General features: G+C 41.5%; 1 protein-coding gene across 3 annotated transcripts in view; it reads right to left on the bottom strand.

Moving 5' to 3' along the window:
- Positions 1-21764, bottom strand: part of SDAD1 (SDA1 domain containing 1) — a 30837-nt gene extending 9073 nt beyond the window's left edge. Inside the window, exons 1-17 of one of the 3 annotated variants that reach the window (XM_059159043.1) lie at positions 21534-21764; positions 19312-19416; positions 18752-18850; positions 14776-14886; positions 13005-13076; positions 12771-12871; positions 10883-10940; positions 10216-10290; positions 9004-9105; positions 8169-8238; positions 7373-7476; positions 5259-5316; positions 4116-4174; positions 3277-3353; positions 3019-3116; positions 2836-2912; positions 1768-1894 (exon numbers count right to left, since the gene is read on the bottom strand). In XM_059159043.1, coding sequence (XP_059015026.1) covers positions 1768-1894; positions 2836-2912; positions 3019-3116; positions 3277-3353; positions 4116-4174; positions 5259-5316; positions 7373-7476; positions 8169-8238; positions 9004-9105; positions 10216-10290; positions 10883-10940; positions 12771-12871; positions 13005-13076; positions 14776-14886; positions 18752-18850; positions 19312-19416; positions 21534-21623 — 1483 coding nt within the window. In that variant the 5' untranslated portion in view covers positions 21624-21764. Of the gene's footprint in view, positions 1-1767; positions 1895-2835; positions 2913-3018; positions 3117-3276; positions 3354-4115; positions 4175-5258; positions 5317-7372; positions 7477-8168; positions 8239-9003; positions 9106-10215; positions 10291-10882; positions 10941-12770; positions 12872-13004; positions 13077-14775; positions 14887-18751; positions 18922-19311; positions 19417-21533 lie in introns of all 3 variants that reach the window. The other 2 variants (XM_059159044.1, XM_059159045.1) reach the window with 2 other exon arrangements.
- Positions 21765-24308: the final 2544 nt, after the last annotated feature.

Genomic DNA, 24308 nt, shown 5'->3' with positions numbered 1-24308 from the left:
CTTTAAAAAAAAAAAATCATGTCTGAATCTAGAGCCAATGTTCTTTCCACCAAAACGGCAAGCGGACATTTCTCTTGGCCACACAGCAAGGGTCTGACAACTTGTCTAAGCGCATTTATACATGTTTTTAGAAGCTCGTTAGAAACAGTCATTCAGAGAACGGAAGTGGAAGATTCTGGATGCGGAAGGACCGTGTAGATACCTCAATGAGGAGGAGTAGTTCTTACTGGAGTCACAGCACAGTAAGCTTTCGAAATCACAGATACTTGCAATTTTTCAGTTATTCCCCACAAGGAAGTGGTTCATCTTTCTGGTATGGCATATACACAACCACTCCAGTGGAGGCCTCAGCTCTAGCTCTAGTCTGGTTGCCTGCTACATTCCACCCTGTATCCTACACTCTAATGGTTTCTTTTTTTCTTTTTTTTTTTTTTAAAGATTTTATTTATTTATTTGACAGAGAGAGAGAGATCACAAGTAGGCAGAGAGGCAGGCAGAGAGAGAGGAAGAAGCAGGCTCCCCACTGAGCAGAGAGCCTGGTGCGGGACTCGATCCCAGGACCCCGAGATCATGACCTGAGCTGAAGGCAGAGGCTTAACCCAATGAGCCACCCAGGTGCCCCCACTGTAACAGTTTCTTATATCCTTCAGGGCTTTGCTCAGTTTGCCTGGAAAATCTCCACTATTCTACCATTCCACACTTATTAGTCAAGATATAGCTCATGGGTCAGCATCTTTGAGTTTTGTTTTGTTTTTTTTTAAAGATTTTATTTATTTATTTGTCCGAGTGAGCACAGGCAGACAGAGTGGCAGCAGAGGCAGACGGAGAAGCAGGCTCCCGCTGAGCAAGGAGCCCAATGCGGGACTCGATCCCAGGACACTGGGATCATGACCTGAGCCACAGGCAGCAGCTTAACCAACTGAGCCACCCAGGCATCCCGAGGTTTTTTTTAAATGTCTTTATTTGAGATAGCACGCAGGCCGCTCGAGCAGGTGTAGAGGCAGAGAGGGATTCAAGGAGGCTCCCCAGTCCGTGGGGACGCGGGGCTCAGTGCCAGGACCCTGAGATCATGACCCGAGCTAAAACCAAGAGTCAGATGCTTAACTCACTGACACACCCAGATGCCCCTCTTTGAGACCTATTTTGAACTTCTGGGGTAGACCTGACTTCTCTCTTGCCCTTAGGCCGCATTTCAATCATAAATGCTGGTTAACACTTTACTGCTGAGCTATTTAAGAAAGGTCTTCAAGGACAGGACACCATTCATCTTTACACTGACAGCAGCTAGCTCACGGGTAAGGCTTTACAAACTTTTGCTGATACAATTCATGAATTAATATGAAGAAGACAGGACTCTAGTAATCAAGGAATAAAGGCTAATCCTGGAAATCAGAACGGAGTCTTCTCAAGCATTCAATAACGTCCAACAAGTGTTCTTCAACAAGGGGACTGCTTATTGGGGGGTTGCTCAGGACTAATCCTCATCGTTTTTTCTAGGCAACAAAAAACTAATATTTTTCCCGAATGCCCCGCAGGCTCTACCTAAGGGGCAGCTGTCTTGAGGGCGTGACCTCTACACTACAGTGCAAGTTCCCTAAGAGCAGGAACCACGCTCATTTTGATCCCCGGTGCCTGTTAACAGTGCTTGGCACACAGTCCTTGCTCAGTAAGTATCTGTTCAATGAATGTTCAGTCAGCATAAAGATTTCAAGGTCGATACTGTATAGGAGTGATTTTATCTCCAATAATGGTGAAATGAAAACAAACCTTCATCGTTTTCAGCATCCTCGTCTTTTTCAACTTCTAGAACTTCTGCTCCTGGAATGTAATCTTTAGCATCCAATTCTCCATATTCTTGTACTCTCGCTTCTAGGGAGGCCTCCGTAGGCTTCCCCTAAAGGAAAGAACATTGTTTTGAAGATTTATTTATTTGAGAGAGAGACAGAGTGCGCACGTGTGCTCGTGCTCGTGGGGGCAGAGGCAGAGGCAGACGACGTCAAGCAGATTCCCTGAGGAGCACGGAGCCCAAGCATGAGCATCAAGAGGTGGATGCTAACCGATGGAGCCCTCCGTCACCTTCTCCACCCCCTAAAATAAGGGTTTGTTTGTTTTTTAAATAAGGTTTTTAATAAGGTTCTTAGACGGCATTATTCATGAAAAGGATTCTTAGGGCACCTGGGAAGCTCCGTCAGTGAGGCACACACTCTAGATCCCAGCTCAGATATAGAACTTAGGGTCGGGAGTTTAAGCCTCCAAAAGATAGGACTCTCTAAGATGATGAATGTAGAAGGGAGAATCATGAACAATGGAAGTAATCAAAGGACAGAAACAGTCGACTTATGCCTTGGGGCAAAGTAAATCCCTCAGCCAGGACTCTGCTCCTACTTCCTTGCTCTCCTCTGATATGATCCGGACACTGGCAGTGAGCGGACAACAACTATCCAATTCTCAAGTCTTGAGATCGCCAGCTCTCTTTCTGTTCCAAGCACACATTTCTCTTCCTTCCCGCTTCCCAAGAGGTTCTACCTGGCTGGGAAACAGCCTGTTCAATACTGGCATCAGTTACTGTCCTTTCTCTGGAATTCTCATCTGTTAATGATATCACAAGCTTTCAAGAGGAAACAGCCTGATGGGTCTGTAAGATTCAGTCAGCATTAAAGAGCGTGTGCCAACTACAGAACAGTTAAAGCGACGAGATTTAATTCAATTGTGTTCTGAGAATAAAATTACCAGTACTTATAGTGGAAGCTTCAAAAACACTAAAACTCACACTGTAGGAAGCTAGTCTCACCTTCTGAGACTGTAACCTTTGATTAACATGCATGTCTCACTCACCCGGAACTTCTTCTGCAACATCTTAGGATTCAGTGTTCGGAAGAGCTGAATCAAAGTTCTAGCAGACATCATCACATCTGTAAAATAACACCTTTAATTAGGAACTCCAGAGCAAAGAGTCTATTGATAAAAAAAAGAGTCACTTGATATTCTTTGATCTACGGAGAAAAACAGGCATCTTACTCTTATCTCTGTGTGTTTTATACTGAGCCAGGTCTTGGAGAAGTTCTTCAGTCATGGCTAGAGGACATCGAGCTGTTATCTCTTTTATAGCATTGATTCTAGAAAAGGAAAATGAATTTTAAAAGCCCAAACATCAATCTCAGATGGTTTAATCTAAGGTTTTCTAAAAAGACTAAATCAAAAGGTATAAATTGGGGACTTCCAGGGTCAGCTGTCCATTAAAAACATATCCTCTGCCTCCAGGGACATTCGACATACCCTACTGTCATGACCTCCCCAGAGTTCTTGTCGGTGACAAAATTGTTGGCCACAGTCGTGAGCACTGACTGAATGATCTAAATTGGGAATAAAAGAAAAGAGGTGAGTGCTGATAAAATGCCTCTTCTACTCAAACATGTGAGGACGAAGGGACAATAGACCGTTCACGTAAAACTCTTCCGTCCTCAGTCTGGGAGTTGGAAGGACTCAAGACGGAGAAAGACAGATAAAAATAGTTTGGGTAGCAGTCCTCCCGGCTATCCTCAGATTAAATTCTGCTCTCTTTTAGTATTATTTTTCAAGTTGGATTTAAACAATTGCTTTGATTCAGGACAACCCAATGATTTTGCTTTATTTTATTCTATTTTATTTATTTTTAAGTAGGCCCTACACCTAGCATGGAGCCCCAAACAGGGCTTAAACTCATGACCCTGAGATCAAGACCTAAGCCTCCTGAGTCAAGAGTTAGATGTTTAACCAACTGAGCCACCTAGGTGCCCCTCTAATGCTATTTTAATCAAAGAAAGGAATTATCCGCGTTGAAAAATAATTACTATAAATAAGTTTACTGATACCCCTTTTTAATTTATTGATATTCTTGACTTCTCTGACAAAAGATTTAGCAATTAAAGTCAGAATTCTCAGCTTTTCTAAAATGAACTTTACTTTTCTATAGGAAAAAATTTTTTCAGTTTCTATAACTAAACTTGTATGTCCATCTCTTTAAGAGTTAGTGTCTCTTCTCATTTTGAAGAAAAACCGGCCCAGTGAGAAAAGCCACAATGATACAGTTGGTAGTGGCACTGCTAGGAGACAGAAATAAGGGGTAGAGTTCTCACCTCGGGGGGTACTAAGTGATGAGATGCTTGGGCAGCATACAGAAGGATCTTTGTTACTTCTAAAAAATGTAAGAGAGCAGAAAGATCACAGTCAGTTTACTGCTCTGCCTCTCAGAACTAGTATTAAACATGGCAAGCACGTTCTCGCCTTAGACGCTACTGCTGCCTAACTCCACCCGGAACCTCGAGCCCCAGAGCCCTGCATGGCTCACATCTCACTTCCCTCAGGTCCCTGCTCAGTCGCTGCCTTTTCAAAATGCCTTTCCTGATATATTCTAACCTAGAACTTGCCCCAGCACTCTGTATTGTCTTTATTCTTCCCTTTTCCTCAAAATACTTTTCTCCATGTAGACATTTTATACACAGCACTCTCCGGATCTCCCTCCAGACTGAAAGCTCTACGGAGGTGAGGACATCCTTTATGTGGTCTGTGGAATTCTTAGCGACGAACTCAGGGTCCAGCCTAGAAATCACTGAATAAATAACTAAAAATATATACGCATCCTCTCCCTTCAAAGGGGCAGCATATATTAGGAACAAGCCCTCCGACAAAAGGAAGAAGTGAGGTGAATCCCAATTTGCCATTTATTTGCCGAGGGACCCTGGTCTTTTTATTTCTGCACCTCACAGGACTGAAGCGAGATCTGATGAGATGATTATGTAAAGCACTTAGCACAGCACCTGGCTCCTGTTAGAGGTTCGATAAATGCTGGCTTCCTTTCTATCTTGGTTCAAGGTCAAAGGCAAAAGCAACCATCTCTTCTTTCCTGCCCTTATGTTGTTTTGAACTGAGAATACATGTGAGGACAATGATAATGTAACAGAAAATTCTGGTATCTATTACAGTTACAGTAGGTCAGATTGCTTGTTTAGAACTTTCTACCTGTTTAAAATATTACAAAAAGACTTGCTTTGAGAATCCAGTCTTTTGTCTTCTAAAAATAACTGTTTCTTAAAGTTGATAAGCAGAATAATTAACCCATGACAGACTGGGGTAAAGAAAACAAAAGGGTTTCCCTCCCCTCTTCTTAAACAGAACACACTTTACTCTTCACTCTTGCCTTTAATAATTCCAAAACAAAAGGCATGGGTAGTTATTCCAACCCTTATTCAGCAAAGGAATGTGGCAAGTGGGAAGCTTACCTCTTTGGTGGGGCTGCAGAAACCTTTGCAGAAACGGGTAGAAATTGAAGAGAAAAAGCTGTGGAAAGAAGCATAATCTTTAATACTTATGTAATTGATGTTCTAGAGGTTTATTTTTCCCTAACGCAATTTTCTCACCACGCTCAACTAACTAGGGATCATTATTTATTTTTGTTTTTTCTCAATAATTATTCATGATCCACTGTACTGTGTTACCCAAGGAAAGGGAGGGCATGCTCCTGCCATCCTCATTATGTCAAGGAAGAAGTATATGCACAATCAACTAGGAGGAAAAAAGGAAACCAAAATGTAACATTCTTCTATTTTTAAAATCGGTGTGGCTGCAGAACTAACTTTCTTAAGTCTTCAAAGATAAAGAGGATTATAGGAAGGAACAGCAATGATAGGCCCCAAAGCAAGGGATAAAATAGTAACTCGAGCCTGAATAGTACCTGGTATAATTTAATCACCCAAACCCCCACGGTTATAATTTTATTACTGGATACCAGTCCAATCACACTGCAGGAAGCTTGCTATTTAGCTCAACAATACTCTGAGCTCTGTATTTTACGGAGAAGAGACTAGCAATCTGGAGTCTACCTAAATAAAGGTGACAGAGTCTAGTTACTAAAGCAACTGTAGTTTACAAACGGTAGTTGACATACAGTATCGTATTAGTTTCAGGAGCCCAGCATTGTGATTTGACACTACCATACATTACAAAATGTTCACCAAAGCAGCTGTCATCTTTAACTACAAGGAGAGGAACTTTGGACATGGCCTTGTCTTAGCAAAGTTCACCGCGTCAGAATAAATTGGTTTTTTTCCATTTAGCCCCAAAGCAAAACCAGAACCAGACCAGTAATAAGGAAGATGTAGATTCAGTATAAAGACGGATGCTCAACTGTAGTCAGTTGTGAAACTCTAGTATCACTTCTATCAAACCATGCTTAAATTACACATCACTTCTGCTTTCCTAGGAAGCTCAAATTCAGGCCTGACATGAAATTTCTGCACAAATATAACATAAATTCATCTGGTAATCCTGCTGTAGGACTAGAGCCCGTGGAGAAAAGGCATTTTGTTCATTAGATGTTAAGTTTTTCTTAGAAAAAGGAAACAAGTGCTTTCACTCACATGTACTTTAATTTTTAATTGAATACATGTTGACACTGCTAGATTTTCAATAAATAAGGCTGTTTTACTTTTCTTCTTTGAATAAACTTTTTGAAGGGGGTGCCTGGCTGGCTCAGTTGCAAGAGTGTGCAACTCCTGATCTCAGGGTCATGAGTTCAAGCCCCATGTTAGGTGTGATTACATAAAAATAAATAAATTAATATATACATACATACATACATTTTAAGAGCTTTAAAAAATAAACTTTTTTTGTTTATAAAAAATAAAAAATTAAAAAATAAATAAATAAATAAACTTTTTTTTCTTTTTTAAACTTTCGGAAGAAGGGAACACATTCAATGATGTACACAGCAGCAAATCTCAAGAGTGAAATGATAGGGAACAACCTCAATGCCATTTCTTCACGGCCTAACTTTCTAGAAATCTCATTTTCTACAATAGCAGTTGGTCTGTATGTGTGAAGTTTCCATATGTACGTACTATACAGATATACATATATATGTATATAAAATACCACCAAGGAGCTCCTACAATTTAATTCAACATGAAATAAATGACCAGAGAATTCAGGTTTGCAAACACTGAAAATCTCCCACCAGAGTGATCTGGAAGTCAGTAAAGCTATAAAGGGATAAAGAAACTGCAGAATGGAGTAATAGTTGATAAAAATACATGGGTTATGATGGCTCAGAAAAACGTACATGTCGATCAAATGAAGTAGAAAATCAGAACATAAAATAGTCTGTCCATAAAAATATATGTAGAATTTAAGATCCATATTTACTGATAAGAAAACAAAGTGATAAAAATTGCTATTTTCGGAGTGGAAGATTTTATTCTTCTCTAAATTGTATGGGTTTAAATGGTTTTGAGGGATAAAATTAAGCCGCTGCTCTACCTTAGTGGCTTTCCTTTCACCAGGAATAATTCTATTTCTAATATTCTCACCAAAATGAGAAACATAACGTAATTCGAACCTCGTGAATTCCCACCAATCTGGAGATGAGGTTCATGAGCATCATTTTCACCTCAAACCTCTCCGTAGAGCTCTCTAGCTGCTTTAGCAGTTTTTCTGCAAAATCTGGAAAGCAGAAGATCAGAGAAATACACTGTGAGTCCACGGTCTGCACAGCATTATCTGACAGGTGTAGAGAGAGGCAGTCTTTAGATCAGTGACTGTGGTAGTGAGTGTGTCATTGAGTGTGGCAGATCAGTGACTGCGCCTAAAACCACTCTGCTGAACCAGGACGGTCACGAACAGCAGCAATAAAGAAGGTGAAAAGATTCACACACCGGTGAATGGACTTTCACTGGTGCCCAAAGTTAAGTCTGAAGGATCCCCAAGGTTCTGAGCATCCACATCTTGACTGTTTGATAAGAGCCCCACTTAACAGTTCTCAGAGCCTTGCTTCCCAAAGTGGGGTCCACAGACCACCGGCAGCTGGTCTACCTGGCAGCTTGTTAGAGATACAGTATCTCAGGCCCCACCCTAGACCTACGAAATCAGAATCTGCCCCGATAAGAGATTATCAAGTTTTCATTTAGTCAAGCACAATGTCCTACCACTACTGTTCGTTAAAGACATAAAGAACTCTTCTTCCACATTCTTATTTTGCTGTGCACTGGGAATTACAACTTTAGAACATAATTCCCCAGGCTACAACCAACTAGTAAACAACAATTACTGTTTATTAAGTGCCAGGGAGCTTATATTCCTTGGTAACAGCCAGAGAAAAAGCCAGAAAGGAACTTGGCAAGTCATAATTATAATACCTTGGGGATCATGAATCAAATGAATAGCTGAAAAGTTAAACACTTCTGGTTTCTTCTTCTTTTTTTGTTTCTGAGATAAAATGAGAAGAAAAACATTTACATTATACCACACTATTGCAGGAGGGGAACCTACAACAAATTTCTTTCAAAAACTTTCTTTCAGGGGCGCCTGGGTGGCTCAGTGGGTTAAGCCTCTGCCTTCTGCTCAGGTCATGATCTCAGGGTCCTGGGCTCGAGTCCCGCATCGGGCTCTCTGCTCAGCAGGGAGCCTGCTTCCCTCTCTCTCTCTCTGCCTGCCTCTCTGCCTGCGTCTCTGTCTACTGTGATCTCTCTCTGTCAAATAAATAAATAAAATCTTTTAAAAAAAAAAACAAAACTTTCTTCCAACTAGAACTAAAGGTGGTTTTTGTCTTTTTACATTAAACCTCGGAAATGTTCCAGCAAATAGCACCCGTGAGACTTAAAAGAATTTAGAAATATAAACATTTAAAGACAAAGAAGGGCTAAATTAATGAGGTTTTAGACTAACCATTGCAAAATACAAAATGTATTTCATTGGTATACTCTTCTGAGAAGATGAATCCAGCAAAAACACTCTATTATAGGCCATCTTGATCACAAGTGAAAAGTGAGTTTAATCAAATTTACTCAAGTCACAGACTCTGCTAGAGCTGAAAACATTTCAACATCTAAAAAACTAGTACTTAAAAATTCATCACACATTTCTAAGTTTTTCAAAAATTCTATTTATTTCAAATTCGTAAAAGCTTTTGCTAAAAACTCCATATTCTACAGTTTAATGATTCCTACCTCATTTGCCAGGTACAAGTCTCACCTTGAGTACTTTCATAGCCTTTTCCAACCTTTTCTTGTGTTTGGAGCTTTTCTTCCCTGTGGCATATTGCACTAGCAAGTCTCTTGCTGTTGGTCCTTCATCCTGAAGAAGAAACTACTTTGTAAACAAGGAAAATCTGCATAGAAGCAAACAGTAAGGCTTTCAGAGACTTCTCTGCATTTATACTCTGCAACTGCTATCAAAAATGAGCACGACTTAAAATTCAATAAAAAAGATTGCCTATGTGTACAAACAGGTACATATAAAGACTGTCACTGCAGCACTGATTTTTGTTTTTATATTCTGCTTTTAATTCTTATGCAAGTATAAAATACAACTTCGTTTTTATTTGAAAAAGGAAACTGGAAACACTATCATTAGGAAAATGCTTAAGCTATAAAACATTCATATTCTGGAATATATGGAGGTTAAAAGAAGGAGGTAGATCTGTATGTACTAAATGCATTGGTGTATCTATATATACAACACAAAGAAAGCAGGTTGCAGACTAATGCACATATTATTTATGTATATTTCAAAGATCTAATATACATAGAACACATACACATAAATGCATGGGAAATAAAATGGTTATCTGTGAAGATGAAACAGGGAAGTGGGAATAAGACAGGATCAAGAAAATTTTTACCTATAGTATCTCTAATTTTTTTACAATAAGAATATATTATTCACACATTATTTAATAACAAAATGAATTAAAAGAGCTTATTGTCTCGTACTGTTACCACAATGCTAATATGAGAAAGAATATTTTTTCTTAAAAATTTTTGATTTTACTAAAAAATATTTTTTAATAAAGAAAATTTCATGACATATATCTTCATTTTGCCTTTTAAAAAGATGCCACGATATTATTCCTCTCCTTCTCTAAACACTCTATGATACCGATATCATCTCAGAAAATACACTGGCAGCAATTTTCATTCTAAGTTTATATAATGAGTTAGAGGTATAGCTAAGAACAAGGCTAAATGAATACAATTAGTTCTTTACTCAATCTTAGTGAATGTAAATGACAAATTCTAAATAGAATAAAATCTCAGCATGGCAGAACACAATAAAAGATAAAAGTAATATGTAAGCGTCTTTCTAACTTGAGCAGTCATGGATTTTACAATCTGTACTGGGAGCAACAATGAAATCTGATAGACTACGGTCAAGTTCAGAAGCATCTACAGTTGAACGTATAACCTCAGATTCTGAGTCGCTGTCCTTTTTCTCCTCTTCATCTTTCCCAAGGAAAAATGTCAAAGCAGCAACTAATATCTAAAAACCAATCAGAATGAAGTCAATTACTCACCCCAGCTTACAACAAAGAATAAATACTTCTGTTTATGCATTATTCTCGCACAGAACTAGGATCTGAAGGAACAAAATCAGACTGATGGGATTTGGGCCCATTTTTCTCGATTAAAACACAAATGTTGTTATAACATTATTTGTCCCAAAAGTATATATAATTTTAAAGATATATTTAGATAAGAACAGCCAGGCTCTATGCAGTTACCCTTTAAGAAGACTACCAGGAATTTCTACATCTCTGCCCCTACCCCAAAAAGTGACATTGTAGCCTTTCTAACAAAAAGTCAAACATATTCTTAAATTTCTTTCAGCTGTGCCCAGGCCCAAAAGAACAGTCAAGAATTATAGAAGAAAACAAACACTAAGGCTATAGTTTACTACAAAGCATTTAAAAAACTCTTAACTTCATTTGCCTCCTCTAAAGCACCGATGACCCAGGGCGGCAGCCTCAACACAAAGGGAGCAGCACAACCAAATGCGAACTGCGAGCCCGTTCTGCCTCCCATGCCCGTCTCCTTGCTACTCACAGCCTCCACACAGCTCTGCGGACGCTCACCTTGGTGACCTTGGAGAAACATGCAGTTGTGATCACATTGACTGTTTTGGCATCATTCCTGGGGTAAGACAGATGAGTGTTTTCCAAGTAAATTTTCATTCTCTTGCATTTCAAAGCATTGACAATGGCACAAAACAGACAATATATACTCCTCCACAGTTTAAAAAGTTGTGGGTTGGGGCAACTGGGTGGCTCAGTGGGTTAAAGCTCCTGCCTTCAGCTCAGGTCATGATCCCAGGGTTCTGGGATCGAGCCCTGCATCAGGCTCTCTGCTTAGTGGGAGCCTGCTTCCTCCTCTCTCTCTCTGCCTGCCTCTCTGCCTACTTGTGATCTCTGTCTGTCAAATAAATAAATAAAATCTTCAAAAAATAATAATAAAATAAAAATTAAAAAATAAAGTTGTGGGTTGCAAAAAATAAATAGTAATAGGAAAAAAAAAGTCATGGATTGCTAAATTGTCAACCATAGGTAAACATTTAATTAAACTTTAGCCCAGTTTTATGTCAGAAAATTTTGCAGCCATTTAATATGGGTTGTTTTGAAGAATTTTTAATGACACAGAAACATAGTCAAGATAAGAGAAACAAAAAAATGAATAAAAACTTAATAGTACTGCAAAATCCAACCGTACCTAAAAATTCGTATGTTAAAGGGGGCGTCTGGGTGGCTCAACTGGCTAAGAGGCCGGCTCTTGATTTCAGTAGGTCATGACCTCAAGGTCTTGGAATATAGCCCCATGTGGGGTTCTACATTCAACAGGAGTCTGCTTGAGGATTTCTTCCCCTCTCCTCTGCCCCTCCCCTTGCTTGTGTGTGCCTACGCTCTCTCTTTATACAATAAATAAATCTTTTATTTTTTGAAGATTTTACTTATTTATTTGACAGAGAGAGACAAAGCGAGAGAGGAAACACAAACCAGGGGAGTAGGAGAGGGAGAAGCAGGCTTTCTGCCTAGTAGGGAGCCCAATGCTGGTCTCGATCCAACAATCTTGGGATCATGACCGGAGCTGCCATTTAATGACTGAGCCACCCAGGAGCCCCATAAATAAATAAATCTTAAAAAAAGATTACATTAAGAAAAGATCACATTAAAGAAAAGAATAGGAGAAAATATCTCTTTTTTTTTTTAAATATTTTATTTATTTATTTGACAGACAGAGATCACAAGTAGGCAGAGAGGCAGGCAGAGAGAGAAGTGGAAGCAGGCTCCCCGCTAAGCAGAGAGCCCGATGTGGGGCTCGATCCCAGGACCCTGGGATCGTGACCTGAGCCGAAAGCAGAGGCTTTAACCCACTGAGCCACCCAGGCGCCCCTAGGAGAAAATATCTTAAACTATTAACAGTGATCACCTCTGGGTGGTAAAACTATCAAAAAAAAATTTAATAACCTTTCTAGCTTCTCCTAATTTTTTGTTGCAATGAATATTACTTTTATAGTAAAAAAGACAGGAATTGGGAGCAATGTACCAATAAACCGAAGTTTACAGAGCCTGATACTTTACATACATGGGATTAATGAACTTGAAAATCCTCAGACTGGCAGAGTAGAATGAGCACAGATTTCACAGTCTGACATCTGGGTTTGAAGTTCAGCTCTGCCCTTGCCTAACTACTAAGTTTACACTCCATGAACTTTAGTTTTGTCACCTATAAAATGGGGATAATGCCAGATAAGCTGCATTATGTTATTCTAAAGGTTGAAAAAATCATATGCGGCGTAGGCGGCTCAAGAAATGGTGGCCAATGTTATTAGTTATTTGGATTGCTGTTTTTAAAAAATTTCCAACTTAATCTGTGACAGAGATCAAGAAAAATATTTGTCTATGTACTTTGTAGTCATTATAAATGAATGAGAGTCTGTCTCCTTCTCAAAAAACACATATACCTTACCAGATGTTTCTTCTGTAGAGCTCAATCATCACATCCAAAGATATCTTAGCTGCAGTTGCATTGCTGTCTCTTAGCATGGTGTACATGAAATTCTGCAACACCTTAAGAAAAAGAGGAGAAAGAAGACTTAATACATTAACACTGTATTATATGTATAATACGTACAATGTATAGTACGTCTAACCTGTACACTGCTGGTGCATACTGCGAGCATGGGAAACAAAAGGTACTTACTATGTTCACCTTATTGTTCTTGTGTTTTGCATTGATATTCTTGATATCGGTGACGATATGTGTGTATAAAGTCTAAAGAAAGGAAACAAAACATACACATTTAACTAACATTTCTAACGTTGCTCAGTTTGCAGAAAAGCACAAGTGCGTGGGAGAATTTAATCTGACCGACTTTCCATGATATAAGCACCATAAACAAAACACAAAGCAGCAGCCAAAATGCAAAAGGGAAGTTGCCCTAAAAAGGTTGAGCAAGGAGTTACCATATACCCCAACAATTCCAAGAAAAATGAAATATATTTTCACACAAACATTCACAGCAGCATTATCCGTAACAGCCAAAAACTGGAAACAACCCAACTGTCCACTAACTGATGAAAAGACAAACCAAGTGTGGTACACCTATATGACGGAGTATTACCTGGCAACGAAAAGGAAGGGCGTACTGACACATTCCACAACACGGATGAACTCTGAAAGCAAGACGCTCAGTGAAAGAAGCCAGACACAAATACCACATGTTGGGTGATTCCATTTATATGAAACACCCGGGACAGACTGATCTATAGAGACCAAAAGTAGGTCAGTGGTTACCCAGGCCTGAGAAAGATGGGGAAGTGGGGAGTGAATGCTAATGGGAATGGGGTTTCTTTTTGAGGGGGATAAATATTCTCCAAAATTGACTGTAGTGATGGTTGCAAACTCTGTGAATATACTAAAAACCACTGAACTGTACATTTCCAATAGATGAATCATATGTGAATTAAATCACAATAAAGTTATTTTTATAAAGGAAAATTGCTCCATTTACTTAGCCCCTAACCAATATACCAATACCACAGGTGCCCAAAATATGCTCCCACAGACAACTTTTATCTCACAATTAGGCGCAGAAATACAATTGCTAAAATCAAATGGTGGCAGTCTCTAATACTTGGAAAAAAAAGTTTTTTAACAAATGCGAACTTAAATTTTTTTCTTCAATTTCTTTCACAAACCTTCAGCCCTAGTATTACTTATACAAGCAAATACAAGTCACAGGGAAATCTTAATAACGAAAGAAGTGTTTGGGAGATAGGGTGGGGGCTGTTAGAGTTAGCGGTGTCCAGTCCATGCTCTGATTTAGCTCGCTGGTGAAGTACAGATGAAAAAGGCACGGGTTCCGGAGCCATACTGCCCAGGTTTATATTTCTGCCTCCCCGCTAACATGGCCCATGACTCTGGGCATCTTACTCTACCTCCTCGTGCCTCAGCCTTTTCATTTGTAAAATAACAGTAATAATAAACCCGATCTCATGTTGCGAGTAAACAAATATTTAAAAAGCTCTGAATGGTAGCTGGGAAAAACCAAGCACTCAATAAATGTTAGCTATTAGCACCACGTTGTATACACACAAGAACGGATTTTTTCCTATTAAAATTATTCTTAACTGCATCCAACAACATGAAGTATTAAGAATTCAATCTATAAGTTTTAGGGGCGCCTGGGTGGCTCAGTGGGTTAAAGCCTCTGCCTTCGACTTGGGTCACGCTCAGGGTCCTGGGATCCAGCCCAGCATCAGGCTCTCTGCTCAGCAGGGAGCCTACTTCCCACCCCCCAACCCCCCCCCCCCCACCGCCTGCCTCTCTGCCTACTTGTGATCTCTGTGTGTCAAATAAATATATAAATAAATCTTTAAAAAAAGAAAAAAAAATTCAATCTCTAAGTTTTAACGTCACTGTAAGGAAAAATGAAAATATAAGGAGGGAATAAAGCAATTTTGCTACTCGCCTTTCGCAGAAGCTTATCATGGCAACGCAGAAGTTCAAAGAAGAGTTCCAGCAAACTCGATGGGTTGATGAGATTCTTATTTCTCAGCAAGATCAAAGCTTTGCAAAATGTCTAAGGAAGGAAAAGAAAACATACCATGTGATGATGAAAAAGATGAGAAAAGGGAGCATGTATGTCCTGAAAGAGCGCGCGCCCTTCTACCTGTTAGATACTATTCTGGGCATTAGAACAGAACAGCCTCTGCCCTCACGGACCTTCCACTGGGAGCGGGCAGAAGAGCAGACAGAGGAGCGAGGAAGCACATCAACAGGTGTTTCTCAGACATGAGCCACGAGGAACGGTAGGATCACTGATACGCAGTGACTGTGGAGGGGCTGCTTTACACATGGAGGTCAAGGAAGTGTCAAGATAGAGGACAAACCGGGGTGCCTGGGTGGCTCAGTTGTTTAGGTGTCTGCCTTCGGCTCAAGTCATGATCTCAGAGTCCTGGAATCAAGTGCTCCCTGGGCTCCCTGTTCAGCGGGGAAATCTGCTGCTCCCTCTCCCTCTGACTCTTCCCTGCTTGTGCTCTGTCTCAGATAAACAAATAAAATCTTAAAAAAAAAAAAAAAATGACAACCCCCTAGCGACCCATGAATGCACAAACATAAGAAGGGTGGGGTAACAAGAACAGAATAAATGGGAATCATCAGTCTGAATTTGTCACCTTCCAAGACAGTCCTTGGACGTACTGTTGGCACCAAGAATCAGCCAACAGCACTTACAGCCTCCCGCTTACCACCAACCTTCACAAGTACCTTCTGGCCCAGGTTGGCTTCTACTACTGTTCTGCATGAATGGAACAAGTAATCCTTGGAGAGTAGTTGATTCCAAGTCTTGTGGCAGGAAAAGCAGTAAAAAAGGTTTTAGAATGATTTCTGCCAGAATGTAAGGATGCTTTCAAAAATAACAGGGGCTTATGGGCACCTGGGTGGCTCAGTGGGTTAAGCCTCTGCCTTCGGCTCAGGTCATGATCCTGGGGTCCTGGGATTGAGCCCCCACATTGGGCTCTCTGCTAGGTGGGAAGCCTGCTTCCCCCTCTCTCTCTGCCTACTTGTGTTATCTCTCTCTCTCTGTGTCAAATAAATAAATAAAATATTTAAAAAAAAAAAGCTTAGTCAAAAGGACTGAAAATCTCCCACTGGCCAGGTGATAATAATTTGAACAAAAAAATAAATAACACTTAAAAAAAGAAATGAATACAAGGGGCATCTCTGGTTAATGCTGGTTAAGTGTCTGACTCTTGGTTTCAGCTCAGGTCATGATCTCAGGGTCAGGAGGTCGAGCCCTGCGGTGGGCTCCAAGCTCAGCATCGAGTCTGCCTGGAGTCTCTCCTTCCCTTTCCCTCGTCTCTCCCCTCTGTACTCTGCTCGGCACCACAAAATACATGAGTATTTTGTTTCTTCCATTAAGAAACGAAGTCTGTTCTATCTGTGTAAGTAGGAAGAAGTGAACAAAACCTTGGGAATAATTCAAAAGTCCTGGGAAAATAACCAAACACTAGGCAGAAAGTCCAGCAGCTGTAAAGGACCGGTGGTCATCACAATCACCAATTAGAAAGAGGAGCCACCAGTTTGTTTTAGGGACGCCCAGGTGGCTCAGTCAGTTACGTGTCTGCTCAGGTCTGGATCCCGGGGTCCTGGGATGGAGCCCCGCATCAGGGTCCCTGCACAGCGGGGAGCCTGCTTCCCCTCTCCACCTGCCCACTATTCCCCCTGCTTGTGCTCGCTCTGTGTGTCAAATAAATAAACAAATAAATAAATAAAATCTTAAAAAAAATGGAGGATCCACCAGCTTTTTTAAACGAATCCTTTAAAGAGGAATGCTAATTACACAGACTCAATCCCTTGTTTCCAAGGAAAGGAAATCTCCATAAATTATTTTTTAAAAACCCATTAATCACGATAAAGAACTATAAAGAAACACACACATTTACTTATTTAACAATGCCTGCAGACTGGTTTGGTTGGGTATTATGAGACACACAAAACTTAAAGGAAACCTAATTCCTTGGGAAGACAGTAAGTCTCATACTCAAAATCCCAATCTGTATGACCTATAGGGACTTGAAGTTTTATGACGTAAGTAGACGTCCTTTGACTAACAGTCTGAAGTCTCTTCAGCTGTGCTGCCAGGTCCCGCATCCCAACTGAAAGTCATTCAGTTGACAACCTAGACCTTGAAACTCTGGCTTGTCTGATGGTATCTCTTCTTTCAGGCCTAATCAAATTAATAAAATCCTAAAGAAGTATAAAAACAGTAGAATTATAAAAAGTCTGGGAAAATGTAAGAGAAAGAAACAAAACTGAATCTACACAGGTAGCATAAGTTTTGGCATAAGATATTAACATGTTTGTGATCATAATATTTGTGTCAGTTCTACCTGCTGCAGGGGTGTCTGAAAAGCAGAGGTATGAAATCTGAAAATGCCTTAGGCTGGGTTCCCAAGAAGCAGAGGCCGATTCAGTACAGTGATTTGTCGAGGGTGGGCTCTTCTAGAAGAGAAGTAAAGGAAGCAGGGTAGGGCAGACCAAAGAAAAGCTGAGCAAGGATACGTCCTGGGCTGGAGATCAGCTCTAGGCCAGTCACACAGAAGCCTTGGAGCACAAACTGTAACATAAAGTTGGACCCACACTGAGAGAAGAGGCTGGGCTTTTATACCTCTGGGATAGCCAGGTACCCGCGACAGGCTGAGAGGGCAACCTCCCAGATGCGGGGGCTGTCACTGAGCCGGAGACCGGAGAAAGGACAGCTGTTCACCCCAGGCGAGGGAGGCGGGAGCACAGGGCTGGTAAAGGGGATCTCAGCCAGGACTGAATATCAACCACTAAAGCAACGATATTTAAATGGTCAAGCTGGCCAGTTAATGAGATTTACAAAATCAAGCATTATAGGAGTGCTCCTAATCAATTCTGGTTTGGCACTGCCCAATTCGAACTGAATTTTATTCAAACTCTTAAAATTTATTTATTTATTTATTTGCTTGTTTATTTATATTTTTAAGATTTATTTATATATTTATTTGACACACAGAGATCACAAGTAGGCAGAGAGGCAGGCAGAGAGAGAGAGAGGAGGAAGCAGGCTCCCCGCAGAGCAGAGAGCCCGATGCGGGTCCTGGGATCGTGACCTGTGCGGAAGGCAGAGGCTTTAACCCACTGAGCCACCCAGACACCCCCAAACTCTTAAAATTTAAAAATAAAGGAATACATAAAGCACTGTAAAAACTGTAAATTATAATTAGGGTTCTTAATGCATAAGAGATTTGAGTGACTAGAAGGAAACACGTATTCAAAGGAACATCCTGGCAGGGTTAGCATGCTGGACGAACAGAAAGATCGGAGAGCGAGGAGTGTAGCAAAAAAGGAGATGAGCTCAAAACTACTGGCAGACGCCCCTGGCCGGCTCAGTTGGTAGAGCATCCAACTCTTGATCTCAGGGTTGTGAGTTCGGACCCCACACCGGGCACAGAGATTACTTAATAAAATCTTGGGACACCTGGGCGACTCAGTCAGTTAAGCCGCTGCCTGTGGCTCAGGTCATGATCCAAGAGTCCTGGGATTGAGTCCTGCATCAGGCTCTCTGCTCAGCAGGGAGCCTGCTTCCTCCTCTCTCTCTTTGCCTGCCTTTCTGCCTACTTGTGATCTCTGTCAAATAAATAAATAAAATCTTAAAAGAAAAAAAAAAAAACCCAAACAAACAAACAAAATCAAAACATTGGCAAGAAGCAGATCATATAGGGACTTACAGGCCATGTTAGTAATTTTGAGTTTTATTCTAAGTATAGATGAGAAGCCAAAGAAAGATTTTAAGGAACAGGTGATACATTCTGATTTACATTTTAAGAAGATGTTTAGCTGAGGCTGTCCTCATTTAAACACATATTATTTGCACACGTAAACACAGCACAACAGATCAATCCAAATACTGGACCTACCATTCGAAGATCTGGATCCAAGACAGTGTGATTGTAGGAGAGAAGATCTTTCAACTCTTGAGGAAAATTACTTAAATGTTCTGGATAGCAGTGACCAATCTGTAACAAAGCAAAGTTTCTTCTGAAGTTTCTTTCTCTCCTATAATTCATATGCACATACACATGACGCTCTGCAAAAGGAGAGTAAAAGGCTGTTTCACAGAAGCAGACGGTTTCAAATCATTTTTCTATTCTACATGCCAATTTCCTGACTTCTTTCATATTTCTTCTAATCTTAGTAAAACATGTGTGACCGGAATTAGAATCTGCTTTTATGATTAATTTGACAAAAAAAAACAAACAGCCTCAAAATTTTGCTTTGGTTGGTTCTGTGAAACGCTCCAGCAAAATCTTCTAATTCAGTTTAGGGAGAAAATAAAATTTGCAAAAAGGGAAACTTAAAAAAAATTTTTTTAATTAAATTTCCATTTCTAACTGGAATAAGGTTGGGTATTACTGGAAAAATAGTCTGCAAACTGTATAAAACAACTGGTCTATGTTTTACTCAGAAATCCTCTTACCTGTGCCATAAACATCACCAGCTCTGCCAGTTCTTTGCTGGGTTTATTTGGTTGTAATTTGAAAATCTCCACATTGGATTTGTAGTGATTATACTGCTGTAGAAACTGTAGGAAAATAAAATTTCAGTTGGTCATCTTCTATTATATGGCTTTCTCAGTAAAGAATGAGAAATTACTTAGTAGACATGTCTGACAGTGGCATGGAGAAAAAGGTATGGCAAAAGACTGCAGGAACATCTTTTCCTTATCGGCCTTCTTCAAAGTAAGTGTTGAAAAATGTGAGCACATCATAGGTAATCTAAAGACCCTTCCCTTTATCATTAGAAACGTAGGTGATGTGGTGTAAAGCACATTAAAGCAAGAATCAAAAACTCATATTCAATATGTAGAACACTCCCAGCAGCAGAAAAATATAAGTCAGAATAAGTAAATTATATTGCAACTATATAAAATTCTCTAGTCAAAATCCCCGTCTTCCTTCAAATAATGATTAGGATTTTATCCTGGAGTTCTAGATAGGATGTGTCAACAGCAAAAGCAATACACAAAAATAATAACAGCTTCCACTTAATTCAACACTTGCTATATGCCAAGTCATTATGTACATCATCTCATTTAATTATATTTAATTCTAACAACCCAGCAATCTAATGTTGGAACTCACCAGGCCTCCGTTTCATGCCCTATATCTACTCTCCAGCTCCAGAGCACAGTTTTAAATTGTGTGAATGTATGAGAGACATTGTGAGAAGGAGTATTTTTTTTGAAGATTATTTATTTATTTATTTTTAGAAAGAGACAGAGATGGGGCGCCTGGGTGGCTCAGTGGGTTAAAGCCTCTGCCTTCCGCTCAGGTCATGATCTCAGGGTCCTGGGACCAAGCCCTGCATCAGGCTCTCTGCTCAGCAGGGAGTCCGCTTTCCCCTCTCTCTGCCTGCCTCTCTGCCTACTTGTGATCTCTTTATCTCTCTGTCAAATAAATAAATATTTATTTAAAAAAAAAAAAAAAAAGAAAGTAAAGAAAGAGACAGAGGGCATGAGTGAGTTGAGTGGCGAGGGAGAGACTCTCCAAGCAGAGTCCCTGCAAGACGGGAGCCCATGACAGCTCTATCCCAGGACCCCGAGATCATGACCTGAGTCAAAATCAAGGGTCAGGTGCTTCACTGAGCCACCCAGGCACCCTGAGAATGACTACTTGTGTTAGCAGCCCTAACGGGCCCAGTGCACTCCGTATTCATTATCTCCAATTGCCTGGCATCTGTGTTAATAGACATCTTGAACTAGCATGGTCAAAAAACAAAACTCTTGATTTCCCCTAACAAAACTCTTAGGCCTCCACCTTTCTCCGAGACCAGGAGTCAAGAAAAAGACCTACAGCCCCTACAAGCTTCAGATACGACCCTGCTCTCCTGACCGGAGTGAGCAGGGGGCCCCAGACGCCCGTGCGCTCCCGGCAAGATCCTTATCTCACTTCTTCCCCCTCGTAGCCACAGTCCAGCCGCCACTACCTGCCCTGAGATTGTTAAGAACGGGTATCACCACGCCCCTTAACGTTCATCAGTCACCACATAGGTCCAGGACTCCCAGGCCATCCCTTAGTCCCCTCTAATCCCCAGACCCGAGGAGTTAAGGACTCTCGGGAGGGGCCGGGGCCCCGCAGCCATCCCGACGCTCCCTGGAAAACTGCTTCTCTCCGGACACGCCGCGGCCCCGTTTCCTTCCGCTCAGCAAGTGTCCCCTCGGCGAGCACTGACAGCCCTCCGGACCGGGACCCCTCCCTGCTCCTTAGCTGTCCCCACGGCCAGCTTTGACTCTGGCGTCCGGGGGCGCGCAGACGTCCGGCGGCGGGCTCACGACACCGGCTCACCCCGCGTCCCCGACTCACTCCACTTAGGGGTCTCTGGAAGCAAAATGCTGGAAATCTACGTGGAAGTTGGAGATGGGGAGGGGGCCTTTGTCCCTCCATCTCTATGAGATCGGGAGAGAAACCCCAAAGCAAATAAAGAATACTAATGATGATAAAGTAAAATCTCTAAGGGACTCAGAACAGTGACGGGCAGCAATTTCCACGACGTGGGGAACGAAACCAGAGACATGTCCCCTCCTCAACCTGTCTCCTCCCGAGGGATCCCGGACCTAAGCGAAGAACCTGGGGCGACCCAGGACCCAGCTCCCCTCCACGCCTTCCCCCTGCCGGGCCCGGCGCCGCGCCGCACTCCCACCTCCTCCACGTAGGCTGGCGGGTCCCGCTTTATCAGATTCTGCAACTGCGGCAGGTTGCTGGGCAGCTTGTTGTTGTTTCTGCTGGACATGTCGGCGGCTGACGGGCTCCGCCACGAAGAGTCTCAAGAAGCCCCACGCCGCCAGCAGCCGCCAACCGGGTCGGCCGCGTGGGGGACTCCCGCTTCCGAGAATGACCGGAAACAGCGCCAGGGACGCCCGGTAGGCGGCGCCATGTTGGCTCTTAAAAAAAAAGGGGGAGGGGGCAGAAACCGGAGAGCCTACGGGAGCCTCGGAGTGTCAAATTTATTCCCACCGCCAACTGCTTATTAGGGGTTTGCACGAGGTTTTGATTCCCCCCCACCGGCAGAGACATTAGTTTATATCGCCATTCTGACACTCCTATGGAACAAATACATAAGAATTAATCGTTTTTTAAATCCCACAGCCTAAGGACAGAAGCTTTTTCCTCTGGGAGTAGAGAGCACCATCTATCCCATTTTGGGGGGAGGGGGTGAGCGATGAGTCGCGTGATGCTTTTTTGCTGTAACTTTAAATCGGTTTTGTTTAGTTTTTTTTTTATAATTTTTAATTTTTTATAAACATATATTTTTATCCCCAGGGGTACAGGTCTGTGAATCACCAGGTTTACACACTTCACAGCACTCACCAAAGCACATACCCTCCCCAGTGTGTCCATAACCCACCCCCTTCTCCCAAACCCCCTCCCCCCCAGCAACCCTGTAACTTTAAATTGTTTTTGTTTAGTTTTTGGTTGTTTCAACCCACCGAAGGTCGCCCGAGGGAAAAGGGGTGTGGCCTGGATAAAGTGTAATCGTGCTGATTGATTTTAAAATGCAAATTAATTTGTATGTAAAGGACCGCCCTTGTTATAAGCTTTATAGGGACTCTTCGGGCGCCGGCTGCTGGTCATTCGGAGAGAGTACGTTTCTGCAGTTTCACGGTGTGCAACAAGTGCGGTGAATGACTCCAGAACGACGTAGAGCGTTGTTCATGCAAAAATACGCGAGATCGCTCCCTCCGTGCCAGGCAACGTTCAGGCGCTTGGCTTGCATTCCTCATTTAATCCTCGGAAAAGCCCTCTAAATTAGGATCTGTCATTATCTGCGCTGCGCAGAGGAGGAAGCAGGCTCGGGCAAGTGACTGCCCAAAGTCATACATACCCGTGTGGGAGCTGAAGATTTCCGTGCAGTTTCGGCTGGAACTAGATGAGAAAGAAAAAAAGGAGCCTCACAGCGGTCCCCTAGTAACGGATCCCGCCTTGGTAGAGGGACAGTGGTATCCTCTCGCTTAAGAGAAACAATTTCAGGTGCACCCGGCTGCCTTAGGCCAGAGCATGCCACACTTGATCTCAGGGTTGTCAGTTCAAGCCCCACGTTTTCCGTAGAAATTACTGAAATAAATAAATTTTTAAAAAACAAACAAAACATGGAATTCACAAGACAGCAACTTCATTTCACTCCAGGTCATCACAGAACTGGATAGAATGAGCCCAAAACAGGGTAACTGTAATCACACCTGAGCACAGACAAAATCAAGACTGTGCAAACCACCATTAATTTCTCAACTAGGTTTGGAAAATGGCTGTTCTGTTTATTAATTGTTGAGTCAGGTTCTTATGACATTATTAAGAAGGAAATGTAGGCATATGTATATATTTTTTTCTTTTTTTTCCTTTTTTTAAAAAGCCTATTCAGAAGGGCATCTTGCTGGCTCAGTCTGTAGAGCCTGTGATTCTTGATCTCCGCGTAATGAGTTCAAGGCCCATGCTAGGTGTAGATATTATTTATGTGAGTAAATAAATTAAAAAAAAAAAAACTTAAAAAAAAACCCCACTCATAGATTTAAATTAAAAATAAGTCTAGAGTGCCTGGGTGGCTCAGTTGGTTAGGCGACTGCCTTCAGCTCAGGTCATGATCCCGGAGTCCCACATCGGGCTCCCAGCTCTACGGGGAGTCTGCTTCTCTCTCTGACCTTCTCCTCTCTCATGCTCTCTCTCACTGTCTCTCTCTCAAATAAATAAAATCTTTAAAAAAAAAAAGTCTATAGGTTGTATTAGGAAAAAAGTATCCTCGAAATGAAATATATTAAAAAAACTTTTTGAAATTATTTAATAGAATTCCCGTCAAAATCACAAGCTTATGTACTATGACTCTTCCATCACAAAACTATGACATGAGTAAAACAGGCCATATCACAAACTTTTATTTGCCACCTGTATGTCAGGAACTAGGGTAGGTGCTAGGAATCCAAAAATAAACAAGGCATGGGCATTTGCCCTTGGGGAACTCACAGACTGAAAAGGGAGACAAATAGATAAGCACTTTTAAAATGAATAAAAATGTTCTTACAGTAGAGCAGTGGAAGCCATGGAAAGGACAATGCAGCCTAGAGGAACCAGAACATCCCCTTTCTATCTTTGCAGAAGAGACCCTATAATAATTCTAATACAGATCCGATCGTCTGGGTTCAACTGGAGTAAAAATCTCGGTATTACAGGCGCCCAGACTAGGGGCTAGTTTAAGTTTTGATTGCATAAGAAGCACCCTCTTCTCATATCTTTATTTGGGGTGACTTTTGCGGGAATGTGATATTCCAGACAGCAGCTTGAATGCCAGCCTTGAGCCCTTGAATCTTTCTTACAAGCAGTAGGAAGAAGGAAGATGTGGGAAAGCGAAAGGGTGCAGCTGCCGCTGAACTAGCCTTACAAGAGTTCCGAACAATGCAACACTAATGCATTTATCTCCTTGGTCAGA

Source organism: Mustela lutreola, chromosome 1 (assembly GCF_030435805.1).
Source record: "Mustela lutreola isolate mMusLut2 chromosome 1, mMusLut2.pri, whole genome shotgun sequence".
In the NCBI taxonomy this organism is placed as follows: Eukaryota; Metazoa; Chordata; class Mammalia; order Carnivora; family Mustelidae; genus Mustela; species Mustela lutreola.
The sequence above is the reverse complement of the archived record's forward strand: the minus strand, read 5'-3'. Positions and strand labels throughout refer to the sequence as shown.